This window comes from Merops nubicus, unplaced genomic scaffold (genome assembly GCF_000691845.1).
Source record: "Merops nubicus isolate BGI_N331 unplaced genomic scaffold, ASM69184v1 scaffold10589, whole genome shotgun sequence".
NCBI classification, from domain to species: domain Eukaryota; kingdom Metazoa; phylum Chordata; class Aves; order Coraciiformes; family Meropidae; genus Merops; species Merops nubicus.
The window spans coordinates 475-26,977 of NW_008629026.1; the positions used below are offsets into that span (position 1 = coordinate 475).

General features: G+C 47.7%; 1 protein-coding gene across 1 annotated transcript in view; it reads right to left on the reverse strand.

The window, feature by feature from the left end:
• Positions 1–333: 333 nt before the first annotated feature.
• The window catches only part of CHSY1 (chondroitin sulfate synthase 1), a gene marked incomplete at its 5' end in the record, with an annotated part of 64,272 nt that continues 38,102 nt past the window's right edge, over positions 334–26,503 (reverse strand). The window contains one exon of the mRNA XM_008946859.1: positions 334–2,034. Within this exon, the coding sequence (XP_008945107.1) occupies positions 442–2,034 (1,593 nt within the window). The remainder of the gene's footprint in view (positions 2,035–26,503) is intronic.

Here is a 26,503-nt window from a genome sequence, read left to right on the forward strand (position 1 = left end):
CAGGTAACGGCCACCCTCAGCAGAGGGAGCAGAATCTGTGTGCCCAGAGGTGCCTCCTGTCCCTCGGCTGGCACGCCCAGCTCCCGACTCGCCCAATCCCAGCAATGGAAAAGGTAGGAAACAATCTTTTGTTCCTAAGGGAACTCTAAATCGAGTCAGATTTCCACTGATCGGCCGGGTAACCCTTAAACCGTTTGTTTGTTTGTTTGTTTGAAGGCAGAAACTGATCACAGTTTTGTTTGAACCCCAAAACGCAACAAGGACAACAACAACAGAAAACCCCAGGGCCTTGTTCTTCCCCAAAGGAGAGCTTTGTAAGAAAACGACGATGATTCCTAAAATATATCCTGTGTGGTCTTTTAAAAGTGAATTATCAAAAAACGTTTTCCCAAAAATAAATTAGATAATTAAAAAAAAAGTCTTTGCCAGCATAGCTGGACATTAGGCTGTCCTCACCGAGCCATTAGTATTGCTGCTTTTCCCAAAATTTGGGTCGTTTTTTTCAAACCATATTTCAGCCAGCTGTTGCGTGGACCCATAAGTTGAAGCTTTGGACCCCAAGCACATTTTATATTGTTTTGGATCGAGATTAGGGTCACAAAAGACAGGGTGATGCACATGGACCACTCCGATTTCTTGGCTTCGGAAAGTTTTTAAGCCAGCTTGGATGACTTTGTTAAACAGGTCTACGTCTTCAAGGCCCCAGCCTTGGATGGAGACATCAAAGCCACCTGCTCGAAGGAGATCACCTTTGTAAATACAGGTGATACCAAAGCCATAGTTCCTCCAGAAACCCGTTTTCTGGGTGAAGGCAAAATGATTGTCACTAGGAACTTTTCCACTATACACAATCTTTGGATCATACTGGCTAAAAATGATGGGAAAGTAGACTTGTTGACCCAAAACCGTATTGGCTCTACACCGCTGGAGGAATTCTGTGGTAAACACTAAGTCAACATCACAGAAGAAAAGCAAAGACTCGTTCTGGAACTGCGAAGATCCGACTTCCAGAGCCAGTGCCCTGGAGAACTCCCCCGAGACGGGTAAAACCTGCATGTCAGCCTTGGGGTACTTGGAGCGGTAATCTCTCATCAGCTCGATCTGCTTCGCCTTGTCAGGGTTGGAGTTGGAGTTGAAAAGCAGGACAACCAGCTTGACGTTCTGGTTTGGGATGAGGCACGTCTTTTCAAAGTTCCCCATGAACCTCGCAAACATGTCAAAACGCCCGGAGAGAGGAATCAGGATGTTGATCTTCTTGTCTTTGAGTTCCTTCCTCTCTACTTTCGACCTGCTGAGCTGGAAGGGGACGAACATCTTCAGCGAGTTGGAGAGGAAAGACAAGGACCCGGAGTCCTGGTTGATTTTGCTGGCCAGCTCTTTGGCGTCCATCTCCTCGTGCTCCATGAACTGGATCTTGCTGAAGGTCTGCTGCAGGTAGGCGTGCCTCCTGACGGGGACGGTCATCTTCTTCCCCTTGTGCTTTTTGTAGAGCAGCAGCAGGTCCAGCACGTACTCCGCCCCGTACATGGGGTTGACCCTGCGGTAGCCGTACTGGATCTCCTTGAAATCGATGATCCTCCCGCGGGTCTTGGCGTTGGCGTTGATCATTTCCATGACCTGCATGACGATGTCATCCAAGGCCTCCCGCTGGGAGGAGTCCATCCCTCTCCGAGGGGGCTGCCCGTCGGTGCCCGAGTACAGGTACTTGCCCGTGAGGAACTCCCACTCCAGGATCTCCTCCCGGTGGCGGGGCTGGAACCGCATGAAGGAGGGTGGCATCCCCAGCTGCAGGTCGTCCTTGTGCACCTCCGTGTTGCTGTACTTGCTCATCAGGACGATCTCCCTGTGCAGCTGCACGGTGCGGTGGCGCAGCTCCGCGATCTTGCGGCTCAGGATGTAGCTGTGGAGCCGGTACTGGTACGGGGGGTTCTTGTTGGGGTGCAGCGTGATGGCTCGGTGGATTTTGCTGTTCCTCAGGTCTCGGATGTAGCCTTTCTTGTTCTGCTCGTAGTTCTCGTAGAACAGCTGCTGCATCTAGAAGAGAGAAGGCAGAAGTCAGCGTGGCCCCTGGGAAAGCCAGCCCACGCAAACCCCGCGGGGAGCAAATTCCTCCTCGCTCGCGGGGCCAGGCGGCTTTCTGAGTAAGCTCCTCTCGGTTTTAGGCACAGGTTGTAGCAATACCAGCTGCTGTTCAAGGAAATTAAGAGGATTATTCATTGTAAACCGGTGAAAGAAACATCTACCATGGATTTGGGATTACTACAGCCCGTTCTAGAGACATCACCGGCGGCCAAACAACGGAGCGCTAAGTAGGCTGTAAGCTCATTTTTACACAGCAACACAGCACGACCAGGAAAAACCCATGAAGTGCTCACTACAAAACTGTTACTATTTACAGAACCACGGAATTGTTCAGGTTGGAAGAGACCTTCAAGATCATCAAGCCCAACCATTCCCCCAGCACTGCCAGGTCCCCACTGACCCATGTCCCTCAGCACCACATCCGCACAGCTTTTAAATCCCTCCATGCGTGGGGGCTACACCACTGCCCTGGGCAGCCTGGGACAGGCCTCCACAACCCTTTTGGTGAAGAAACTTTTCCTCAGGTCCAACCCAAACCTCCCCTGGCACAACTGGAGGCTGTTTCTTCTTGTCCTGTCCCTTGTTCCTTGGGAGAAGAGCCTGACCCCCACCTGGCTCCAGGCTTCTGTCAGGGAGCTGTGCAGAGCCAGAAGGTCTCCCCTGAGCCTCCTTTGCTCCAGGCTCAGCACCCCCAGCTCCCTCAGCTGCTCCTCCCCACACCTGGGCTCTAGACCCTTCCCCAGCTTTACTGCCCTTCTCTGGACATGCTATATTATTGTTATTATTGAAGAAGACCAAAAGAACAACAAAAAAGGATGCCACACAGAGAGTAAACAAGTATGACAACAGCTCTTCCATTACACCCAAAATGCAGCTGAGGTTCCCAGCAGTAATTCCTGGAGGCAGGTCATACAGGATGCATACATACACTAGAGTGAAAGCATCCTGAAAATGGAAATTGCTACTTCAAAACAAGAAGACAGCGAGCTAAGATGAGGTTCACAAGTCATGCAAGTTGGTCTAATCCTATGTTCAGCTCAGAGTTATCCAAACTGAACGAACCTCACACTTTCCCAAGAAGCACATTTCTCCACTCACCCAGTTTCCTCGACTAATAACACTTCATCTTTTGTCCACCTTGAACCTCACTGCTTCTGTGAAGGGCTCTAGGAGACCTTGAATCACACCCACTTAGAGTCAGTCCTGTAAGCACCATCTATATAGAACTAGAAGTATTAAATGTCTGTGGTAACAGATTTCACTGACACTTTTACTACAACACAACTATAGGCACAGGCCTTCCCAGGAGTATTGTGATGGTAGATAAAAATTCTTACATCATGTTATTAGGCAACTATTATTTAAAGGAAAATTGACAATAGGGCTTACTTAATTTAAAATCTTGTTTTGAATTTATGAGAAAACCAAATGAAGACCACGCAGCCTGGACGCATTTACTCCAAAATTGCCATCTAGGGCATTCTGAATTAGCTATGAGAGGAAACCATGAGAAGCAGAAAGGCTTGTAGATTACACAACAAAGTTCTAATAGAATACTGATGGGTAGGAAAATGTTATGAAACTTAGGAAGTAAAGTTATGAACCACTAGCAAACAGCCCTAAATAAAACTAAGAAGCATATTGTAAACCTCTGGCTGCCATGCAGAAGCAACCTCTCAGCTAGGATGGTTAACTTCTGAACTTTTAATACTGCTTCTTGCCTCTTCCAAAAACTACCCAGCTATGAAAACCAAACTCAAAATAAAACGTATCTCAGGAAGACTTTACTGGTGCTTCAACTCAAAGTAATTTACAAATGGAAACATCTACCAAGGGCCACCTTGCTCCAGCCAAAAAGGTGACAACTGTAACAAACCCTGTGCTCCAGCCACCCCTGCGGTGCAGCTAATGAGAAGCACCACAGTAGCCAGGCTTTTATATAATCCTGTTTTTCAGAAGAATGCCTTGCAAGGCTGGCACTCTCATTGTTTTTCCTCGGAAGTCTGCCCCTCTCCCGCTCTGGCGTCCCTCTTGTCTCCTCACACTCAGCAAGCTGCAGCAGGCTCGGGATGTGCCAGCATCCCGCAGCCCTGATCCCCAGCCAGGGACCAAGGTACGCCCCACACCAGCAGGACCAGGTGGAGCAGTACTGGAAGGGGTTAATCAATTCAGGCTGGCACTCTCATTGTTTTTCCTCGGAAGTCTGCCCCTCTCCCGCTCTGGCGTCCCTCTTGTCTCCTCACACTCAGCAAGCTGCAGCAGGCTCGGGATGTGCCAGCATCCCGCAGCCCTGATCCCCAGCCAGGGACCAAGGTACGCCCCACACCAGCAGGACCAGGTGGAGCAGTACTGGAAGGGGTTAATCAATTCCCTACAACTATTTTCCACAGTGTCCTGAAGTGCTGTAAATAAGTCCAAGTGGCCAGCAGCCAACAGGGCAATTTAACCCTTCCTGGGGATGGTGACCCATTGCTGCAGAAGCTCTGTGATGCCCACGCCTTTTCCCTCGCCAGAAAGAACCTCACGTGTGAATCACATTTTCTCACCCAAAACTTGAACAACATGAGTTCCTTCCAAACATTTTGACAGCTCCACCAACATTCACCTGCTGAAATCATTACTGCAGAGCTCGTGCTTGGTGCTGGGTTCTGGCACTAACGGGGACAATGCCCGACTGTCGCCCGTCACTGCTGACGTAGTTTCTACCTCATTCAGGTCCAAAATGCTGAATACTACCTGTTAGCACACGTGGGCTTTGGACTCCACACACTACTGCCATAAGGAAGACAAAAGGTCAGAATTACCTCCTGTGGGTGGGAGAAGACGAGGGGGAAAGTAATCCCTGTGATTTATTTGTTCCTCCCACGTAGCTGCTGTTAACACCCACGTGGGGAAAGGCACGAGCCCAGAACGTCCACGTCCCCCACGGCCTTTACGTGCAAACTTCCCCACCTCTGTGACCAGACTCTTGCAAAGTTGAACTTGTGCAAACTCTTCTTTCAGTGGAACAGGTTTCTCTCTGACTCTTTTCAAAAAAAAAAAGAACCTTTCATGGATATGAGTTTTGCAATGATTATATTCCAAGCGTGCTTTATTCTAGTGCGGAGCACTGAGAGTGTAGGGATACAAAGAAGAGCTACTCTTTATTGACCACTATTTACTCTAGACCTGTTGAAGCCTTAAAAACCCTAATGTTCCCCAAACCATTAGAGACTGAATGTTTAAACTGTGGTACAGCTGTTGTGGGCACTACTGGCTCGTGTCCAAAAGACCAACTGAAAGGAGAGAGTGTTACGTTCTTCGTTTTAAATGAAGAAGTCTTTTGCAGGCCAAAAAAAGTGTACTGGAGAAAATGGACTTTAAAAATAAGACCAGTTTATGCAGAAACTGGCCCACAGCCACGGATTAGCCCCCGAGGGCTTTCTCTCACAGCTCCAGATTGTACTACCACAGCCCAGAAAACGCAGCCCCACAAGTCTCATGAAAAGCAATCGGGGACAAGACATGTTGTATGGCAGGCTCCGAAACGCCCAAGATGTGCTCTAAATACAAAGTAAAGCTAATTAAAAGCTCAAAAGATGGCTCATGTCACCTAGGGTGTGAGGACCTCAGCTGGGAGGAGATGAGTGTGCAGGTCCCTCTCTGCAGCCGGTGCAGAGCTGGTCTCCCATGGGGATAACAGCCCTACCCTGCCCCACGGCTCTGCTGCCAAAATGACACGGGATGCTCACCCCCATCTCCTCCTCACTCCTCCTTCCAGACACACAGCTGTGGTGGTGTGAGGGGCAGCTCCTGGTGGCTGCCTGAAGTGAAATGAAAGCTGGTTTGCACCCACATCCCAAGTAACTGTATGGAGTAGTTTTATCTGCACTAACACAGCTTTGCCACTTTGGCTTGATGAACCGGAGAGATCACCAGCGTTCTGGTTTTTAAATCACCAGTATAGGTACCCTGGTAAAATATCTCACAGGGAGAGCCAACAGAAAGGAGCAGCGGCTCTCTGGCTACTGCTGACTTGCCTGTGGTGGAGGGGGAGACTGTAGTGACCTCCCTGGATAAAACTTTGTATTCAGGGTTCTTATTAACAATGATCTTTCCATTTTAAATCCCAATGCTTTATGTGTGATCCCACAGCTAACCACTGACATGACTGAAGTCACTCCTGGGCAGAGTTATTATGGTGGAGACAAACATGGGGAAGTGATGGATAAACACTCATTTCCAGTGAACTTGGCCACTCGTTCATCCCTGTAACCTCCCCAGCTGCCACTACAGGAAAGGATGGAGGAAATGCCACTCGGCGCTGGGAGATCAGGCTTCCCCCTCAGCTGACAAGTGAATCCCTGAGCTCTGGAGCACGATTAAATGATGTGCTCCCTCACGTGAGTTACTTCTCACACGAATTCCATCAAGTACCACTGGTTCACATTTGCTTTGTTTCATAAATTAAAGAAGGGCAAGAAAATCAGCTGGACATCCCGCCCAGGCAGCACTCAAACTTTACACAGCAGACTGAGAGAAGCAGAGGCAGAGGCGATATCCCGCGACCTCCAAGCGCAGGAACTCCAGGCATGCCCTTCATTTTGTACAACACAACTGCTGCCTCTTCCAGGATCCCAAGTGGAACAGTGCCTGTCCCTCTGCAGAGCCTCGCAGCGCCTTCCGAACTGCTCTCCTCTCCAAAGCACTCCAGAAAGGAAGCCAAGTATCTAAGGGAAGTTTCAAGCACAGCAAACTCAAGGTCACTGAATTCCCAAGGAATCTGTGAATTAGGAGAGTTACTGCTGGAGTTCAATCTTCTGTTAGCAATACCAAGTAGCTGTTTAATTAAACAACTGCCCTTCTCCCAACCCGTTCTTGTTAAAGCAAGTAGAAGAGCTCAAGTATTAGCTTACAGTTTCTCAAACCAAGTGTCCTTTAAAGTATTCCCAGCTTGGCAACAGAAAGAAGAAAACCAGCGAAAATGAAATGTGTCTTTAAAACTGGCAACGTGTACTTCACCTCTGACCCTGAGCTTAATGATCTCATTACCCAAACCCTACACGTGGGAGCAATCCAGGGCACTTGGGAACTGAGATCCTCCAGCTAGGAAGCAGAGAACTTCCCTCTGACAGGCCCTGCATTAGACTGAGCTGCATCCTCCTGGTTTAATGGAGGATAGAGGATCCTGGTCTACTCTTAGTCATGAAGCGAGGACTCAGTTCTCAGTTCTCCCCTATTTTGGACAAGGGGGATGAGATGAATCAAACCTGGTGCATAAATTAAAAAAAAAGACTAGTGTGATCACATCACACTCCCAAAAGAAGAGAGCTGCCCATTTCACTAAAGTGGAACCTGCTCTCCTTAGGCGTATCTGAGGTACAAACCACACAGGTGCCATCGTGCACTCCATAAAGCCTGGAACTGCTTCTCCATGGACACAGATTTATGGTTTTAAAGCATAAACCAGAATATAACCTGAAAACATTTCATACCTTAAGAGAAACCAGATAAACCAGAACGTGCCATTTCAGGATATTTAGATTTAACTGTGCAAACCTTAGGAGAGCTGGATGCATTTATGGGGTGTTCTTCAAAAAGATTCTGATCTAACAGAAACAAACCCAGATAAAACACCACTAAACATTAACAAATGCTCTATGCTACAGCTATTACAGAAGCAGAACATTGTAGGTGCTAATGACTAATGATCGTCACTATTGCTTGAGAAAGTGTGCTCCAAATCTGTTCCCAGCATCATTTCCAAATTATGAGTCCTGGTGTTCTGCACATGGCTCTTCCTTGCTCAAGTTAAGGCTCTGACCCATGGGGCAAATGATTCAGCTCTGCCTCTCCAGCAGAGAGGGACTGCCTCTGTCCCACATCCAAAGAACGCCAGACTCAGGGACGATGCCAAATGCCTTGCCCACCGAACACACTGCCTCTTGGGACTTCCCCTCCTTGTTGTCAACTCCACACTCTCAGTCTCTGCAGTACAGGCAGAGGAGAAGAGAAACTTGGTTTTCATTATGAATTTCAACAGGCTCAGGAAAGAAAGAGCTCCAGCGCTGGAAATGTGTATCTGCTCTTTCTCATGCAAAGTGTTAAGATTTCAGAGGAGCAGCACACGACCCTTGGAGGGTAGTCTCTTGGACAGGATGAGCAGAAAGCTTCGGACACCCTGGCAAGTATTTTTTTAGATGCTGGAAAGAGCGTTAGAGGGATGCAGCCTCCTCTGAGCAGAGACTACAGAAGAGAAGACGTCTTCTGGACTGTTGAGTGATTTTCCACCATATGTTTTTGAGAGGCAGTAATGTAATCATTTAGAAATACTTTTGCCCATGGAATTCAAAGATTCCTATTTGGGAGCTACTTTCCACATCCAGTGGTTTTGTAGGAGTTGCGAGCCATGACGGATGCTGAGCCTTTTTGGTCCCAAAACACTTGGCAAGGTTACCACAAGCTGCTGCTTACCAGGGGCGTGGAGAAGAAACCCTCTGCTTGAAGAAACTTCAGCTGCAGCCCAGGCATCACACATCGTCTCACCATCAGTCCAACATCAGAAATAAAGCTGGATCAGTGCAGCCTCTCTGCCAGACTGGCAGGGGACAGCACTGAATTCATAGCACGCACCAGAGGTCTCCAGGTCTCTGCCAACACCAGATTCTACAAGAACCCTGGAGGAAGGATCCAGCCCCTTTGGCCTTGCCCACATCACCAGCACAGCTTTCTTTCAGTGCAAGATGCTTCAGGAACCCCCAACCCTGAGCAGGCACAGAGTGTCCTATGTGGAGACAATGTCACAGTAACAGGTTGGGGCTGAAGGACAGCACTGGAGCAGTCACAGCAGCACAAAGCTCTAAATCTCTCTGAGCCTTCACAGGAGATTACTGTGAATTTAATTAGGAAAAGATTTGGCCTCACAATAGCTACTGCTGCAGTTCAAGGTGGGGGTGTACTTTCCAAAACATTCATTTTCAAGACTTTTGGCACTTCCAGCTTGAGCAGCACCTTTTTAGATGAGGAGGGACACGGGTCCCTCCTTTATCACAACAGGCCACGCTTGCTGCTTCAGATCCCTCACGAAGACTCGTGGCAGAAACAGATCTTCTGGAAAGGGGAGAGAGGGGAGCTGGGAACATGGAATAAACTCCCCAAGACAAGGCCAACTGCTGAACTGGCTGTGTCACAGCTGCAGCCCTGCGAACCTGCAATGCCAGTGACACCTCCAAGTGACAGAGCATCTCTTGTAGCTGCATTTAGAAATCCACCTGCTTTACGCTTTCCTTAACAACCCCTAGGGGGTAAAACCACCTCTCTGCCAGCAATGGCTAACGAAAACTGACAGGAGACTGGGAATATATTACATCTCTGGTTCCTCTGCTAGCGAGCCCTGCTCCCAGCTGCCACAACAGCCACTCTGCTGCGTGCTGCTGCAGCTCTGCCAGGAGAGCAGCTGGAAAGAGAGATGTTGTTCAGGACACGCTCCTGAAGCCTTAGTCCCTTCCAGGTTGGCGGTCACCTGTCCCTGGGAGGTGGCAGCTGCACACCACCTCAGGCTGGTGGGCATGTCTGAAACACAGAGCAAGCCAGCATTTAAATCAGCTTGGAGAGCAGGCTCACTCCATCCACTTGGCCTTGCTGGATCCTTGTGGACACATCATATCAATGCCCACGTCTCCTCCAGGCTTGGACTTTAACATCCCAGGCGTTCCTGTGATCCCTCCAGCTCAGCAGGCTCAGGAAAAGCTGCTGTGGCTGAGCATAAGGCACCAGGGTCTGCGATTAGTGGTACATCAGCCCCTCAGAAGCAGAAAGCCTCCCAGTAAGGACCATGATCTCCCTCCACTCGCCCCAGCAAGGCTGGCCTGCTCCAAACAGGAGGGGAGCCAGCAGCACAAGGCAGCGCTGTGTTCCCTGCCCAGGACCCGTGCCAGCAGGACGCCCCTCTGAGGCATCCAGCAACAGAGTGGGAACTCACTCTGCGATCCTCTGGCTGCTTCTCCTAAACTAAGCTGGATTTAAAAGAACATCCCCTTTTATTCCTGTTGGTGGAAAAAGAAGAAGGAGCCGTGGAGCTCCTCAGAAACCCCCGCAGAACTGGTGCCTGACAGAGATGTGATATTTGTGATGCAGGCAGACGGTTTCACCCCTCCTCTTTCACCAGCCTGCGAGCTCAGCTTGGTCCTGCATCTTCCATCAGGTTTTTCAGCCAGAGCCACCACTTCTGGAGTTAAAGACCATCTACCAGGGCCTGGACTCAATCCCCTGCTCGTTTCACCCGGGGAGCAGTGCAGGATGACAGCTTCCCCAGCATTGTTCTGAAGTGTGTGTTTTGAACGCGTGCGTGGTTTTTTTTTCCCTCCACCAAAAGCATTGTTTAATAATTGTGCAGAGGAGGGGAGGGAAACAAAGCCGCAAACCCTTGTTTTATGTGGAGAAGCCACATGTTTCAGTCAGCCCACGAGGATCCTGCAGCTGAGCCCTGGGATAAGGCAGCTTGAGAGGGCTGGGATGGTAAAGAGCATCGTGTGCTAATGCTGCTGCTGCAGACAGAGTTTCCACAGTGAGATGCCACGATTGCGAAAGTGTTTTTCTTGCATTCGTATCATTACCACACAGGATTTAAAGCCTGCCCACTACTCTGTGCTGAGCTCAAAAGCAAAAGCTGCCCTTTGTCTCATTGCTGGAAAACGTATGCACGCCATCCAGCGCAGACGTGGCGCTGCCAAAACCATGCAAGGTCTCTGCCTCACAGAATTCTGTCACCTAAAACAGACAGTCACAGTAGCTTGGTTAGAAAAGATACAGCTCCTTGATCAGCCGAGGGAGTTTGCCCATTCAGAGGGCTGACGAGCTCTCAAGAATTTGACTTTCATGTCCTGCACACTGAAAGCCCCATAAATTGTGCATTAATAGCTCTAATGACAAAGGTCACCTATTTTTATTCCTTGCTTCGCTGAAGCACAAGGGATAATGCATTTAAAATAAGGCACATTCTAGGAGAAAGCAGCGATAAGAGAAGCCTCCTTTGGATAGGCTTCACAGGGTGGGTCCCTCAGAAAGAAAAGTGGTGCCAGAAGATAAAAGCAGTGAAAGAAGGGAAAAGGAGCGAAAGAAGATAAAAGCACAGTGCACAGGTTTGGGACCAGCCTATTCCTCTGCAGTTTCACGGACCAGAAGAAAGGCAACATCTTTCTAGGCAGCCACAGCTTTTATTGTCCTCCTGTCAGTGGAACAACTTTCTCATTATTAAAACGAGCTGTCAGGCAGACTGGCATTTCCCTCCTCGCGCTGTCCAAGCAAGCCCGTTCGTTCAAATATGGTTACAGATTTCACAGAGCGTTGCTGGCTAACTGTATATGGTCTGAGGTTTTCTGGAAGTTTGCTGTCTGGCACAGTTTGGACAAGGATCAAGAGGCGTTACTCCGCAGCGCTCTGCACCCAAGTGCCTCTTGCATTACACACGCTCTGTCAGACCCAGGGGCTCACCTCCGAGCGGGCGTGCTGGAGCCGGGCTGGTGTACACCATCCATCATCCAGCTCTGGCACAAAGAGCACCCAACTGCTGCTCTTGTGATGCCCAAAATTAAAGCAGGAGGTGCAGACAGCGATAAAGGCAGTTATGCCCAGTGTAAATGCATCAGCCACTGTGAGAAAGGGAAAGGGAGAAGATAAATTAAACGCTGCCTCAAACGCTCCCAAGCTTGGTGATGGGGTGAGCTATTCACACCACACACTGAACTGGCTTTTGAACATCAGCCACACACACAAAGAGTTTCTTGGCTCCTTTGCAGGGTTTTCTTCATGCTGCTGGTTGTGACCAAGCTGCCTCAAGTGCCACTTCAGGAGACCAGACACAGCTCCAAAATTTGTGCCCACTACCTGCAGCCACTGCTGCTTGGTCCCTCCACCCCTCCAGCTGCCAGCAGATCTCCACCTGCACCCAGCTAGCATTTTCTTTCCCTCTCCCTTGAATGCTGCAGCCCTTCCAGATTTGGAAACCAGGCAGCCTGGAGCAGTTTTAACATCTTTGTGAGTGGCTTTCCCTTACCCCATCAACACTTTCCACTCATCTGGAAGACCAGGCAACAGGAGGAGCAGGGAAACATGGGGATCTTCTGGATGGGTTTGCCTGCTGGGTCAAAGTCCCAACGCTTCAGGAGACCTTGTGGGTGCTTGACGCTGGTCAAGGAGCACAATGGAGGAAGACAGGGATGAAGGAAAAGCCATCACTGAGAAGGCCCAAGCAGCTTCAGCCAACAGATGGAGAAAGCTGGTGGAGTTAGAATGTTCATCCACCAGACAGCAGTGCCTTGTCTTCTTATGACCCATTTTTAGTTGTTGATCGAGGACATTTCAGGGATTTGAGTCATGAATAGCAAATGACTTACGCTGAGTTTGCCAAAAAGCCTTCTCCTTGCTGCAGGAAGGCCAGGCTGCTTTGAAGTAGCTCCTGAACCAAGACAATTTACTGCCTGACAGCTTAAAGCTGCATTGACGGGGGCGTTATAAATGGCCGCGGTTCAGGGGCAGGCGGGCCACCGGCCCGGGAGGGCAGGGTGCATGGATGGGGACTGTGTTCTGCTGTCCCACCAAGGCACGTCCACGAGGGAGCCAGAGCCCTTCAATGGGGCTTTCAGAGGGACACACAGGACTACTTTCTGCTGCATTTTCCTCAGCACTCTTCTGAGATATACTTGTGTCATCTGAACTGCAGGTTGTTCCCCAGTTCAGTGCGGTTTTGAGCCGGAGCTAATAAGGGCTCTGCCATGAACCTGAGGAGCAAATAGGTGAGCTCCCAACTCAGAGCCAACAGCAGGCTGGAAAACCACTGCCGAGGGCAAGTTCTTGCTAACAGGCTCAGCTGGTGGCAGAGGGACACGCTCCCACTGCTGACTCAGCCCTGAGGGTAGTCAGAAGGTGTCAGAAAGCAAGGTGGGTGGGCACTGACGCACCATCTGCATCCTAAAACAGCAGTACCCTTCAACACAGCTCATCTGGCAGGGCCTGGAGGCACCCCGAGAGCTCAGCGTGGGAGGAAGGCTCTCACTCTGCTCAAGGGCATCTGCCAAGGACATACTCTATAGCAACAACCTGGTGGGGATGCCAAATCCAGTATTTTTCTCTAAAGCCTGCAGAAAGAGCTATAGGATTCTCAGCCCTCCTTTCGTGGCAGTTCTGCCCATTGCTGTTTGGGTTTTTTGGATCAAAGAGCCAGGGCAGGCCAGCGTGCAGGGTGCTGGACCACACTCTTCATCAAGCCCTGCCTCTGCTGCCTTTGCCTCGCCCTGACGCAAACGCCAAAGTCAAATACGATCCACCCATCCCAAACAGATGTTAGAAACCTGTCTCTCTCTCTTCTGCTGTCCTCTGAGGTCTGGCCTCCTGTCCAACGCCTGAGGGGACAGTTCTCTTTTTTATTTTAAAGGCAGTGATAATATGTTCAAAGGCTTTTATCTATTTGGAGAGGGCAAATCTACACCTGGTCCAGAACTGCTTTGATACACACCAGCAAATACCAACCCTCCATCTCGGAGGGAAGTCTGACCTCTTGATTTGCAAAATAGCTGTTATCTACCTTCACAGACATTTTAACAGCTAATTCAGCAGTGCCACAGGAATGGGGATGATAAATCGAGCCCAACCTATTCAGTGTGCCAACTTTTTATTCAGCAAACTGTCATAAGAGAACTTTTACTTTTCCCTCTGGAATGACATTTGTTTCTACAAGTCTTTAAGCCAGAAGAATACAGGGATCATCTCCCAGGCATTTTGTTCTCTGTGGAAACAGGGCACTATTACAGTATTTCCCACAGATAAAAAAAGAGAGGATCAAAGGATGGGCAACAAGAGAGGGAGAGAACGGAAGAGAGAAGGTGCAACAGCAGACCAGGACTGTGATGTCTTAAAGTAGTTAAGCAAAAAGCTCCTTTTGGGTACTTGATGTCCTAAAAAAGCCCCAAAACACCACAGCAGCCTGTGTTGCGCAAAGATGAAAGATGGAAAGCATTATGCTAACCTTCAAATCTAGCTCAGGGGCCTGGTGCATCACAAGACTGTTTAGAATTAGCATTATCCAGAAAAGCACTGAAAAAAATGCATTGCAGGATATTGAAGAAATCTATATCCGGATATTAAAACTAGTATTCAGTAAACTGCTAGAAGTGACCATCACAATATGGTCAGACCACAAGCTTAATGAAGCCTAGGAAATAAAGCACCATGTCTAATTTGAAGCACATTAAAAGAAATCACATACAAACTCCACTAAATCCATCAGCTCGGAAAGAATACAGCTTTGCCTTGCTGAGCAGGGGTAAGGAGACAGACACGTGGGATTTACACAACATGTTGTATTGCTCATTGCATTATGCTGATTTTCAACAAAAGTACTGTCTGTCCCTGAGCTCTGGGATTTTGCACTCGGAGAATTTCTAAGAAAAAAGTTTTATGGCTGGAATTGAAGTGACGTGGCCCAAACCTGAAGACCTGGCACACTGCTGCTGCCTTCCTGTTATGCAAAGCACCCTCCTCTTTGGCAGCAAGGACAAGTGTCCAGGTTTTGTGACCCACTAGCAGAGTAACAGCACTGTCTTTGCAGACGCAGCACGTTATTGGCAACAAGGCAAGAAGTAGGTCAAAGGAAGTCTTGCCAGCCCTGACAGCCCAGCTTCCTGGGCTCCTCCTCGGTTGTCTTTTTCTGTGTAGTTCTCCTGTCCACTTTGAATGGGAGAGAAACCACCCAACTCATTAAATGTCAGCCTCTCTCTTTTGTCAAAGAGCTAGAATACATTGGGAGAGTAAAACAATCCCCACAACATCAAAACACAAAACAAACTCCAATTCTATCCAAAACACCCCTTCCATCATCTTCATCCTTCAGAAAACTCCCACTCGGTATTGAGACTTGAAACTGTCCTGAAAGGACATGTACCTGAACTGGTCTGCTCTGCTGCTGCTTCACATTCCACAGGAGAACAGGCATCAGGTGGTCCATGGCCATGAGAACACGTGCAGTAACAACAGCCAGTGACTTGCTCAATGCAGCAGTTGGGGCATATGAGGTGCAGGGGATCATACAGTAGTTCTGCACAGATACCGTGTTAGATAGGAAGTTGTGTGACAAATGCTAGCCTGGAAATTTCCTTACAGGAAAAGAGATATACTGAACACTTGACAAGAGCAAAAGACACCAAGTGGTTGTAGTTTATGACAGTAGTTGGGACTACTGCTAATAATTTGTGCCCCAAGTGCCAAAATGCCAAAAAGAGTGAACTACGTGGAGTCACCAAGATTCAGGTTTCTAAGAGATGCACCAATTCATGTCGTTGCAGAATGATGTCAGATCTGAACATTAAATCCACTCAATGGTGAGTTAGCTGGCTCTATATTAGGTTCCTTTCTCCACTTACAGCTCACAGAAACCATTAACCTGACATAACAGTTAGAGTTTTAACAGCATGAATCTTTTAGTTGTAACCATGAAGAAAAATAATAATAATAATAATACTCTGTAAGCCGCAGAGGCAAACAACAGAATGTAATCTTGATCCTCTTGCCCACTACATAATTATGCTTACATCATGCTAAAATAAAAGTCTAGGTTGTGCTTTCTCTTGTTAAAAATAGAAGGAAGAGATCAAACTATCCATATATACGGAATTATAAATCCAAGCCACATATAACCCAGACCAAAGTATGTAATCAGGACACAACAAATGGAGTTTAATACTCAGAGGAAACCACAGCTCTGGAAGACATTTAAAGGAATATTTCCATTTTCCTAGGTACTATATGAGGTTCTTGGCCAGACATTTTTGATTGCACTGCACTAAAAATATAGTCCTGGTTTCAGAAGACAAAAATTTTAGAAGCATGACGAAATGTGCAAGGTAATTGCAATGCACCGCTGAGCTATTTTATTACATTATCTAACATCTTTAAAGGGTAGATTAGCTCACAGTGCAAACATTCTGGTTTCCCTGATGTTTAAGTCCTGGCATCGACACAAGCAGCAGAAACAACCGTGCCTGAGGATGGGGGAGTGGTGCTAGTGAGCTTCTGGAGCAGGTTTCCTCAGCAGAATGGGCAATGCTCTCCATCCAAGAACTACGTGGAAGAGCTACAGCCCCTTTGTAAACACAGTCTGGGAAGGTGGCTGGGAGAGGTGTGTGACCACTTGCCAAGGCCTCCTTAGCAGAACTGGAGCAGCCAAACAGTTATCAGCATCGTGTGAGTCCTGCTGCAGACATAAAACAGGGGGAGCTGACATGGAAAGCTCTTGGAGGGACTGCAGGATCCCACAGAGTACACTCACTGGTGGTCAAGAACTGCCTCTCCCTCTCATCTGCCCTCATGGAATCCTAAATTTTTCCCTATCTTCCCAGAAAGAAAGGGCACAGTTTCAATTCGATAATGTCTCAATAAGTCACCATGGCCAAATAAGCCTGAGGTTGCCTGAGATTAGAGAGATTTAACTCTTCAGAAAAGGTAAGAAGCACCACCAGAAACAGCAGCTGCGGACGTAGCAGAAGGGATTCCCTACCCCTGCAACAAATAACACACTTCAGTGGACCAGATTTGCACTGCACAAATCCCTGTTCACCTAAGAAATCCCTGTTTACAATGGCTGTGGGCCTGTTTTCCTTCTGTTCTCTTTGCCTCCCACCTGCCACAAGCAGCAGTGGTGGAGCCCTCCTGCAGCCACTCCCCGATCCACAGCGACCCTCCCAGGTGGTTAGGCCCAGAAATGGGCCTGGCTATTGGACAAAAAGCAGGGAAAGGGTCATTAGTCTCTGTTTGTTGAGGGAATGAATAATTGCTAAACAAACTTCTGTCCTCTTTGTGCAGCCAGGCACAAAAATGAAGTAGCTGCTCCCTTCCTCAAGCACAAGGTGAACCTCTCAGGTTCAACCTCCATGCAGGTGGCTCCAGCATGGCATGGGATGCAGGGAATAAGCAAATGTCTCTCAAGAAAGGAAAATGGAGAAGAAACATCAAGGTCTTTAGTTTAAAGTACACAGTAGCTACATGCTGCTCCCATCTAGCATTTGGCATTGCAGCCTATAGCTCTACAAAGATCAGTTTTAATCCTGAAGGCCATCTTCAAGGAATTTAAATGTAGGGTTTCAAACGTGATGATACAAACCTGAAAACTTATTTTCGAGAAGATTGGATGAATTATATTTTGAAGGTTATTTTTCTAAAAGCGTATAGTCCACCACAAAAACTAGTCAGAGAAACTACAGTCAGAATACGAGGTGTCAATGGTCAAGTGTATCCTCATTAGAGGGTGGCCAAGTGATATTTATTTAAAGTGTTATGCGCTATGAATTAAACATTTATTTTGTATCACCCAGTAAAATATCTGAATCTCATTTTGGCAGCTGTGCAAATTCTACCCTGACTGCACTGACGACTGACTGTACTTCCTTTGACTTCCACACAGTCTCTCTTCTCGTTTTAAGAGAAAAATCTAAAAATCAAGAATGCCAAAAATGCAAACATTAGTCTATCAGCCCGCAGCATATAAAAGGAGGACAGAAGCAGATCACCCTTCAAGACATCATCCTTATTAAGGTTGCAGATGGAATTACAGCGTGATAATTAAAGTCTTCAAAGACTTGGCAACCACATCCTGTAAGAGTGACTCTTCTAAAAGATGTGGGAACACAGACTTTCTGCTCCTGGATCAGCAGCTCAAACAGGGACCAGATTAAACATCGTCTTGAAGATCTGACCATTGGTTCCTTGTCACCCTGAGCAGAGAAGGAGCCTCACAGATTTTAGAAACATTTAGGTTAGGAGAAGACCCTCAGGACCATGGAGTCCAACCATTCACATCCCCTTCGGATCACCCAGTCCAGTCTGATTTGGCCAGATATTCCCTGCAGAGCCTCATGCCCAAGGTGGATGACAGCCTGCAAGAAACTCCTGTCAGCCTGCTATTAATATTTACCCAGTCTGGAAAGTGTTTTGGCGTGGTTTGAAGAGGATTGCAAGATTTATTCCATTTCAAATGCTCTTTGGACCATAAAGCAGAGCAGTGCTGCTGTGTGTCACTGTTTTGTTGAATCAGCAGTAGAAACATGCCACTTTTTCCACCTCAGAACAGGCCTGGAGGGCAGAATTAGGCTCCTCTACCCAGGGGACCCCAACAGCAGACGACAAACTTGTTGATACAAAAACTCTTAACAAGAAGAAACTGAAATAGGAGCTGTTGACACCTACTTCTGTTGGGCAAAGCCAATTCAAAAAGCACGTTTTGACAGACCAGCATTACTCCAGTGCTTGGCACACAAAAGGATTGTCACCACATGTACTGCCCAGAGTAGGGTGGTTTATGGTGAAGCAGAAGGAATGGGGTGAGATGTTCTTAAAAAGCACAGGAATGGGAAAGAGAGGGCTTAGAGCTGGGATTTACTTCATTTTCTTTAATTGAATGGGCATTAGCTTAAAAGAAAAGGCATTTACAAAGGCCAAGCCACACTTTGGTGGGTAGTTACTATCTGACAAGATGGAAATGGGGTTTCATTATTGATTTAAAGGTGCAATAAGATTCAAGAGCTGAAGACAGCTCTAAGTGGCTCAACTTTTGAACAGTTTCACCAGACTGGAGAAAGTCGGCAACATAATCTACTATTGCCCAACTACTCAGACTTAAAAATTAGATTTAAACTCCCTTTTTTTTTTAGGAATATACTTTAAATAAAGTTTCTGGAGGCTGCTGCATGGCCTCTGTGCACACAAGTGTGCCAGCTGCTTAGACATGACCAGAACCTGCTAATTCTCCACATAATGAATTCACACAATTGCCTTTATTTGCTCAGCTTGTTCCTACCACTCATAGCTCTGTGTTAAAAAACCTTTATTACCAGATCTGGTATTTTGGAGCTCCAGCAGTTATCTGTCAAGATCAGGGAAGCTGTGGTGGTGTTAGGTAAGTATGTGTGGCAGCAAAAGATTCCAGTGGAGCAGATCAGAGGGACATGGGCAGTCTGAAGAGCTGTGGAGCATCTCACACCAGACCTAGTCCAATGTAAGATCCAGTCCTTTCTTCTAAGGGCTCTGGCTCCTTAGACAGGTCACTAGAGCCAGGCTGGTCACTAGAGGTGGTGTCAGGAATAATTCCTATCCCAGGACAGACGGGAGAATAAATCCTTCCCCCAGAGTGCTCTCTTACTGCAATGTGGGATGTGTCTCTCTCTTAGGACCACTTAAATACCTCTCACCTAATCAGTCATCTGTCTGTGGAGAAGATCAGGAATTAACCTCCCTCTTGTCTCTCCCGAGCAAAATTGGATTAGGCTGCAATTCTTGAGTTAATACAGAGATACCTAGGTGAAACTGAAGAGCCCGTGCTGCATGCAAGATCAGCTGAGCAGAGTCCAGGAGGGGACACGAGTAAGTGCCCTACAAGCACTTCGTTAAGAAATATTTGAGAGCAGGAACTCCAAGTTAAGCTGCAGGCACAAAAATCAATTTGGGATTGAGGAGCATTTTGCTTTGCTTAGACTATTAACCTGGGTGGAGCACAGCAGCTGGTCCAGATATCCTTGAAAGGCACTTTGCTGTGCAGTACAGCTGTATCCTCCGAGTGTTGTCACTGCTGGAGAGCAAAAGAAAAATCCCAGTTTGACTTTAAAAGAGCAGTGGACAGGGAATGCTGACTTGGCATTTTAGCTTTCCCCCTCCATGCTCCACCACCTCCTGGTAGAGCTAGAAAAGTGCTGTGTTCTCACACCCAAAGCAAACAGCAAAAATAATTCATTGTGCTCTTGCAGTCGACAGCAGAAGACACTCAGTGAGAAGCTGTATCTGTGCAATGCACCAGAACTCAGTGAACTGCCATTAAAACGCAGCCTGATTGGGGTGCAAAGAAAAATCAGTGTTCTCTACCCTTTTTTCTCCCCCTCTGCCAAGACCTGCCAGCCACCCAGGATGCCCCAGCTACGCTGTGATGGGGAAGCTGGGCAGACAGCAGGACCAGCCTCCCAAAAGGAGCAGCAGCAGATCCAGAACAGGGAGGAAGGGAAGGGATGAGAGAAGGAAGCAGATTACTGGCTGCAGCCAAGGATACACTCATTATATAGAAAGGAGATGAAAGGCTTTACTTAAAGTGCCAACGTCAGTTCAATGTATTTATAAGGATTCAAACAAGTCCCACCGGTGCAGACCAGCCCGAGGGAGCTTTGCCTTGGGGTAATTTAATGGCTCTTTGTTCCCTGAAGTCAAAAAGCAGCAGTGGATTTCAGTGAGTCCCCAGCCAGCCCCTGCGTAGCTTCCCCGACTAGAACAGCCACCACTGGGAAAGGAGCTGAACTACAGTGGGGCAGCTTGAATTAAAAGGCTGTTGTAAAATAAATCCTCTGATAAGGGCAATTAATGCTATCCTAATTATGCCTTTTCCCATACCCGCCACCCTTCTTGCTGGCTGCTGACTCGTGCAGCCACGAAGGCATTTTTCCCAGACAAAAAAATATGAAACTACAAGTGAGGTGGGACTTTAAAAATAGACTTTTGCCAATTTCTTTTCAATTCAGCATAGTGAATACAAGATATAAAAAAAAAACATCTGCAGCCTTTTGTTCTGCAATGTATTTTTATTACTGGCAGAAGCTTTAGGCTTGAGGTTTTCTTATTTTATCTTTGCATTCAGTTTTTTGGGCTGGGTTTTTATTTCTTTCTTTTTTTTCTTTTTTTTTGGTAATCAAAATGGCAATAGTTTATTACATGCTTTGAGGTTTCCTGCACACAAAAAGAAAAAAAAAAAAAGGCTGTGCTACTATTCCTGTCTCTAATTCATCCCTTTTGCTTGCTCTGCTGTGGGCAAGACATCAAATCATAACCAGCAATTTCGTCTGCCTCCTAGTTACCAGAAATTACTGCTGCACCCACTGGTGATTCAGGGAGCAGGAGCAACACATGTGCACACGTGTTTGGTACCACGACATCCATCTGAATGAGCCTGGCAGCTTTGGCTTTCCTTCATTAAAACATGAAAGCAAGCCAGCCTAAAAAGTCTCCCTGATAAACTAGTGGAACACACACATGCCCTTTCAAAGGGCTTTTAGGCTGATTAGTTGTAATAATATTTTCAAGGCAAGAGGATGATCCTGGAGCACTATACATCTTTGAGATATGTTATCTCAAATGTAGCTTTCTTTGTCCAAACAGATCTGTCCAAAGGCAAAAATCAAGGCACTCCTCTGAGAAATATACCTGCTGGTTATTAAATATATCTGGTTATTTCTAAGACATGGAAAGGGAGAACACCCCCCAACACCCTCCTCCTTCCTTGGCATCAGTGTATTGAAACAAAACTCCAGCTCCAATCAGCTAGGAAGTCCCTCAGTCTGCCTGGGGGATGAACCCTGGGGTAAGGCCCAGCTCATCACCCCCCCTCAAACCCACTGCTAAGCATCACCCAACACCCAACTGCATCACACCACCTTCCACAGGATCATTTGCATCCCCAGAACAATGGGGAAATTAACGGAGATGACTGCAATTCATACAGCCTGGTGTCTGCAGCAGTGGAAAGGTCAAACAAATTAAGGCTCTGAATTCTGGGCAGAGATTTCAAGCTGGCTCTCAAACATTCGCAACACAAGGGAATAATTAGAAAACATCCATCAGCTCCATTTCCGTTAGAAAACCCGTTTCTGTTAACATGGTGATGAGCTGTCCTCTGCATAGCTAGATCTGCTGTCAGATTATGGTCAATTATTCCTCCTCAAGTATTTCAACTCCCAAACACAGACTCTACTTCCTTCAGCTCTCAGATCTCCGACGCGACCACACGCAATACCCCTTGCAGAAAGAACACCAAAACCCTGCAGAGCCAGTGGACAGGCTGAGCCCTTGCAGAAAACCACCACAGCATCCAGAGACATCAAGGAGGGGGAAATGGTCCCTGCATTAAAAAGAAATCTCTAGGCACTTTTAAAGAAAGAAAGAAAAAAAAAAATCACAGGATTTCCATGCTGAACACACAACCCCCCCAGCACCTCCCTCCTCCTGACTGTGAAGCCTTATTCAAACACTCAGTCCTTTTACAAGGAAGCATCCTGCTGAGCCCATAGGATGTTTTTAGATCAGGGGGACAGGAGAAATACAGGACACTGCAGTTTAAAAAGCTCACTTCATACGAACTGTTCCATGTGAGGACTTGCACACCCAGCAATTTCACTCCCCATGGGGCTGCCATGACCTTACTTTGAACAGACCAAACCAACCTGTCCCCCCAGGGATGCAGAAGGGTGTTTAGAAGAGATCAGCTGTTCTGCCATTGCCTTGAGACTCCAGGCTTTTGTATCTCATGGCAGAGAAGGAGACTTCCAGTTGCTGGAAACCTGGGTAGGGACCCATAAACCTGAGCAACATCCTCATCTACACTACGAGGAAGGTGCCAGGAAAGATTCAATGCAGGAGCCTCAGCAGCATGACCCAAAGAAGAAAAGATCCCTCACCAGCCACCTCGATGAGGAGAAAAACACAATCTGAAGAAATGATTTAATATCAAAGTCTGTTCTGCTGCGGGAGAGCTCCTGAAGAGAAATCATGGGGGGAAAAGAGACAGGAGGAGCCCATGTCAACGATTTCCCTGCTGTGCTGGTGCCATGCAGGCAGCAGCAGCACACGTGTAGCTGCTCCTCTCATGACAGGGCTGATCTGGGTGAGGAAGGGAGCTGCCTCTGCACGGTCTCTGTGTCAGCCACAAGCTCCCACTGAGCCAGCCCCTCCTGTGATGCTCCTTACTCCCCCACGTACTGAATTTGTTTTCCAGCACTCGACAGACACTGGGGTCAGCAGCATTTCCCTTCCCTGCCAGCTCCTCCAGTCCCAGCTGGAGCACTGAACAGCAGACAGGTCCAGATAGCCCTGGGTTCAGGATTCCCAAGAATGGGCACTTCCATTCAGCATCATCCCTCTGCTGAAAGAGTCACTCTCAAGCCCTCTGATTTATTAACTTATTCCCTGGCAGAGGCAAGCTCAGGACTGACGCACGTTTTTTTGTTGTAGCATGGCTGCCAAGGGTAATATTGGTATCTGGCCATAATCCTTCCCAGCCCCACGGAGGGCTTGGGCAGATCTGCACCTTGCTGCAGCAAGCTTTAGGGGTTAATGGGTGCTAGGTAAAAAGCATGCCCTCAGTTTTAAAACAGGCTTCTTCTCAAAGGTTATAATGTGGTCCCCCATGGTGCCCCTTCTGTGCCACCCAGCTGAGCAGCCAGCTGCAGCACTGCCCCTCACCCACCCTCCCAGTTTGCATTTGTGGCCCTTTTCCCCACTTCTTTTTAAATTTTCATTTAAAATGTTTGTAAGTGTTGGGTTAACTGAAGCTTCGTTACCAAGAAATGGCACCAAAAGAAAAAAAAAAAATCCCAGACTTTTTTGCCTTTGGAAATAAAAATGTTTTGGCTGCCAAAGAAAAGGAAGAGTTACACCCATGTAAAGCTTTCACTTAGGAACAATTAATACAGCCAACTGTTTTTGGATGGACTGCCAGCCAACTACAGTATTAAAAAAAACAACAAAAGAAATAAGAAAAGAAGAGGCCCAAGCCCTGTCCTCTCCCATTAGACTCACTCCAGTTTCAAGCTTCTGCTGGGTCCTGTTCAGAGGGAAATTCTCTGTCACCTCTGTCTAGACTGCTCACCTGAAGTTTTACTGGAAGAAGCAGTGCTGAAAATTTATATATGCTAGAAGACACATACAATCTCTAATTTCTATACTTAAAATATTTTAGGTACATATTTCTGTAGCATCAACCCTAGTGGCATTCCCTGCTGTTAGTTCCTTGCTGACCAGTTTGAACACTCCCATCCACAAAGTGCTTCAGAAAATGTCCCTTTAAAATAGTTAGAAGCTGCACGTGTGATTCCTAGTGTGAATTACTCTATATAGTATGGGATTCCAGCTTGATCCCAGATGCCTCCCACAGAGCCAGTTAAGCTACAGATCTGTCCAGAAGGACACGTAACCTTGCACATAATCACTGCTGAATACACAGCCATCCCATCACAGCTAAATTCCCAGCCTGGGTAATTAGAGATTTTATTCCTCTATTGTCCAACTGCAGATTTCATTACAGACTCTATGAATGCCCCTCCTTTAACTTCCCTGGTAATCATTAGCAATAATTAAGCAACGACGACGCAGAAGACAGAAATAAGAGGTTAATCAGAAGGGAGTGATTTTTTTTTTCCCCTTTTAAACAAGTCCAGTGCCAGCGCTCATGCTCAGGAGCTGGTATTTGCACAAGTGCCCTGCAAAACCGTGTGGCAAGGGAAGAGGAACCCTGGAGGGATGAGGCTTTGTTGCTCCCCACGGCTCTCAGGTTGAGAGGCAACGCTGAGAGCACATCAGCCCGCTGCAGCCTGCGCTCTGTCAGAGGATCTGCTCCAACACTCCTCCTTATGTCGGCTCGCAGTGCAACAGGGACTCTCTGTTTGGCCACCCCGACACCAAGGGCTTGTCCTTCGCGGCGCTGGGCGGGCTGTGGGGGTGACAGAGCCTGAGCTTCATGACTGGCCCCACGTACTCGCTCCGCTGCAGCCCCAGCGGCCCTCGCCCCGGCACCGCTCCCCGGGAACAGCACGGGGGCTTCAGCACAGGCTGCATCAGCTGCCCTGCCCCTGCCTCCACACCAGAGGCTGAGATAAAGGGGGTTCTCTGTGCTGGACGTAACTCTCTTCCTTCAGTAAGGAAACACATTAAAATGCACCACTTGCAACGGTGGCGAGAATTTTTCCACTTAAAAGGAATTAAGAATTTCAGCTCCTGAGTACATTTCCTTTCCTCCCTCCCTGATTTGGAAGTTTCAAATTCTGAATAATCGTTATTCTGAATAATTCGCCCACAGGCACAGCCCTGAAACTCCTCACAGCCCAAGACATCTCAACTGTATTTGAAATTCCCAAGTGCTGCTCTAACTTGCTTATCAAATGTCTGATTAAGGAGGCGGCGGAGACAATCAGTCTATGCACTGGTGGCTCAAGTATCTCACACTGTTGCTCAATTTAATCCTGGGGGTTTTTTTTCTAGTTTCCTTCAAAAAAAGGGCAAGCAGCTGTTCCAGCAGACAGCTCCAGGATTTCCCTCGAAGTGCGTCAGTGGTATGATGCATGCTGCTTCCCAATCTGGCGACCATCCTTCAGACAGAAGGAAGCAAGACCGTGGTCATATCTAAGCTACTGAAAATCTTGGACATCAACTGTGAAATAAGCTGGCCGGCCAGCTTCCCGTGCTTGCACTTTCTAAAAATGAACCACGAAAAGCCACGACAGTAGATAGAACAGTTTAAGCCAACCAATGGAAAATAAAGCCAAAGCAGAACAGCACTGCCAACGTTGTTCCACTCTGTCATCTCACATTCAGGAAGATCTTAGAAGCATCTGCAAAGTCTTAAATTAAGCCATGGGTACAAAACTGGGCAGTGTGTTCATCAGCACTGCTCAGTGAAGCAGCAGCATGGTGAGGCTCCAAGCTCTGCCTTCCTGCAGCAATCTTCTCCTTAGTGCCTTCTCACAGTGTATTTCCAAGCACAGCTTTGCCTTCAGTTAATGCAAGATGTACCAAGCACACAATAATTCTGCATCCTCTCCCCTCCTGAAAAATACTCGGCCTGGTCAGTTTATCCGTTTCACACTGAAAACTCAAGACAGAGGCAAAGGTCCAAGATGCAGCTGAGCTCAGACTTGCTATGCCAAGGGACTGTGGCCCTGCAGCCCCGTGGTGGCACGGCCAGGGCTGCAGCACACCGTGGAAACGCTGCGCAACACCCTCACACAGCTCTGCTGGAACATCTCTAGAGAAGCAGTATCTGTTCTGAGCCCACTTCTTCCCACAGAGTATGACAAACTTGTGAAGTCAATGAACATTTGTCATATCCTGTGAGGGAAGAACTCACCCATGAGCCAAAAGGGGTGAAGTAGCTGTCGGTCTGCACTGACAAGGTGCAGCTGACCCAGGACAGAAGCCAGACCCTATCTATCCTGACAGCAGCTGATAAACCCTAAATGAGGCTGTTTTGCCCCAGGCAGTATTCTGACAGGGAGAGACCAGTACTTAGCAGGCCCTTTTGTTACTGCCCTGCTGTAACAGAATATGGTCCATTGCTGGCATGCTGAGCAACGTGCAGGGGTGTTAACCTAACACCCTGTTAGATCTTCACCTGACACACACCAGAGTTTCTGCCCAGTACCAGTGCAGGGGGCCAAATTAAACAGCACTCCTGAGATAGGAACTTCTGCCAGGACTGCAATGGAGTACCTGCATCACATGTGAAAACAAGATCTGTTTCACCTCCTCGCCACCTCCTGCCTAAACATTCAGCCCAGACAACACCACCCTAAAGCTGTCCCCACTGCAGGCAAGCCCAGAGAACATGCCTGACTTCAGTCCCTCATGCACTGGTACCTGCCTGACACTCTTT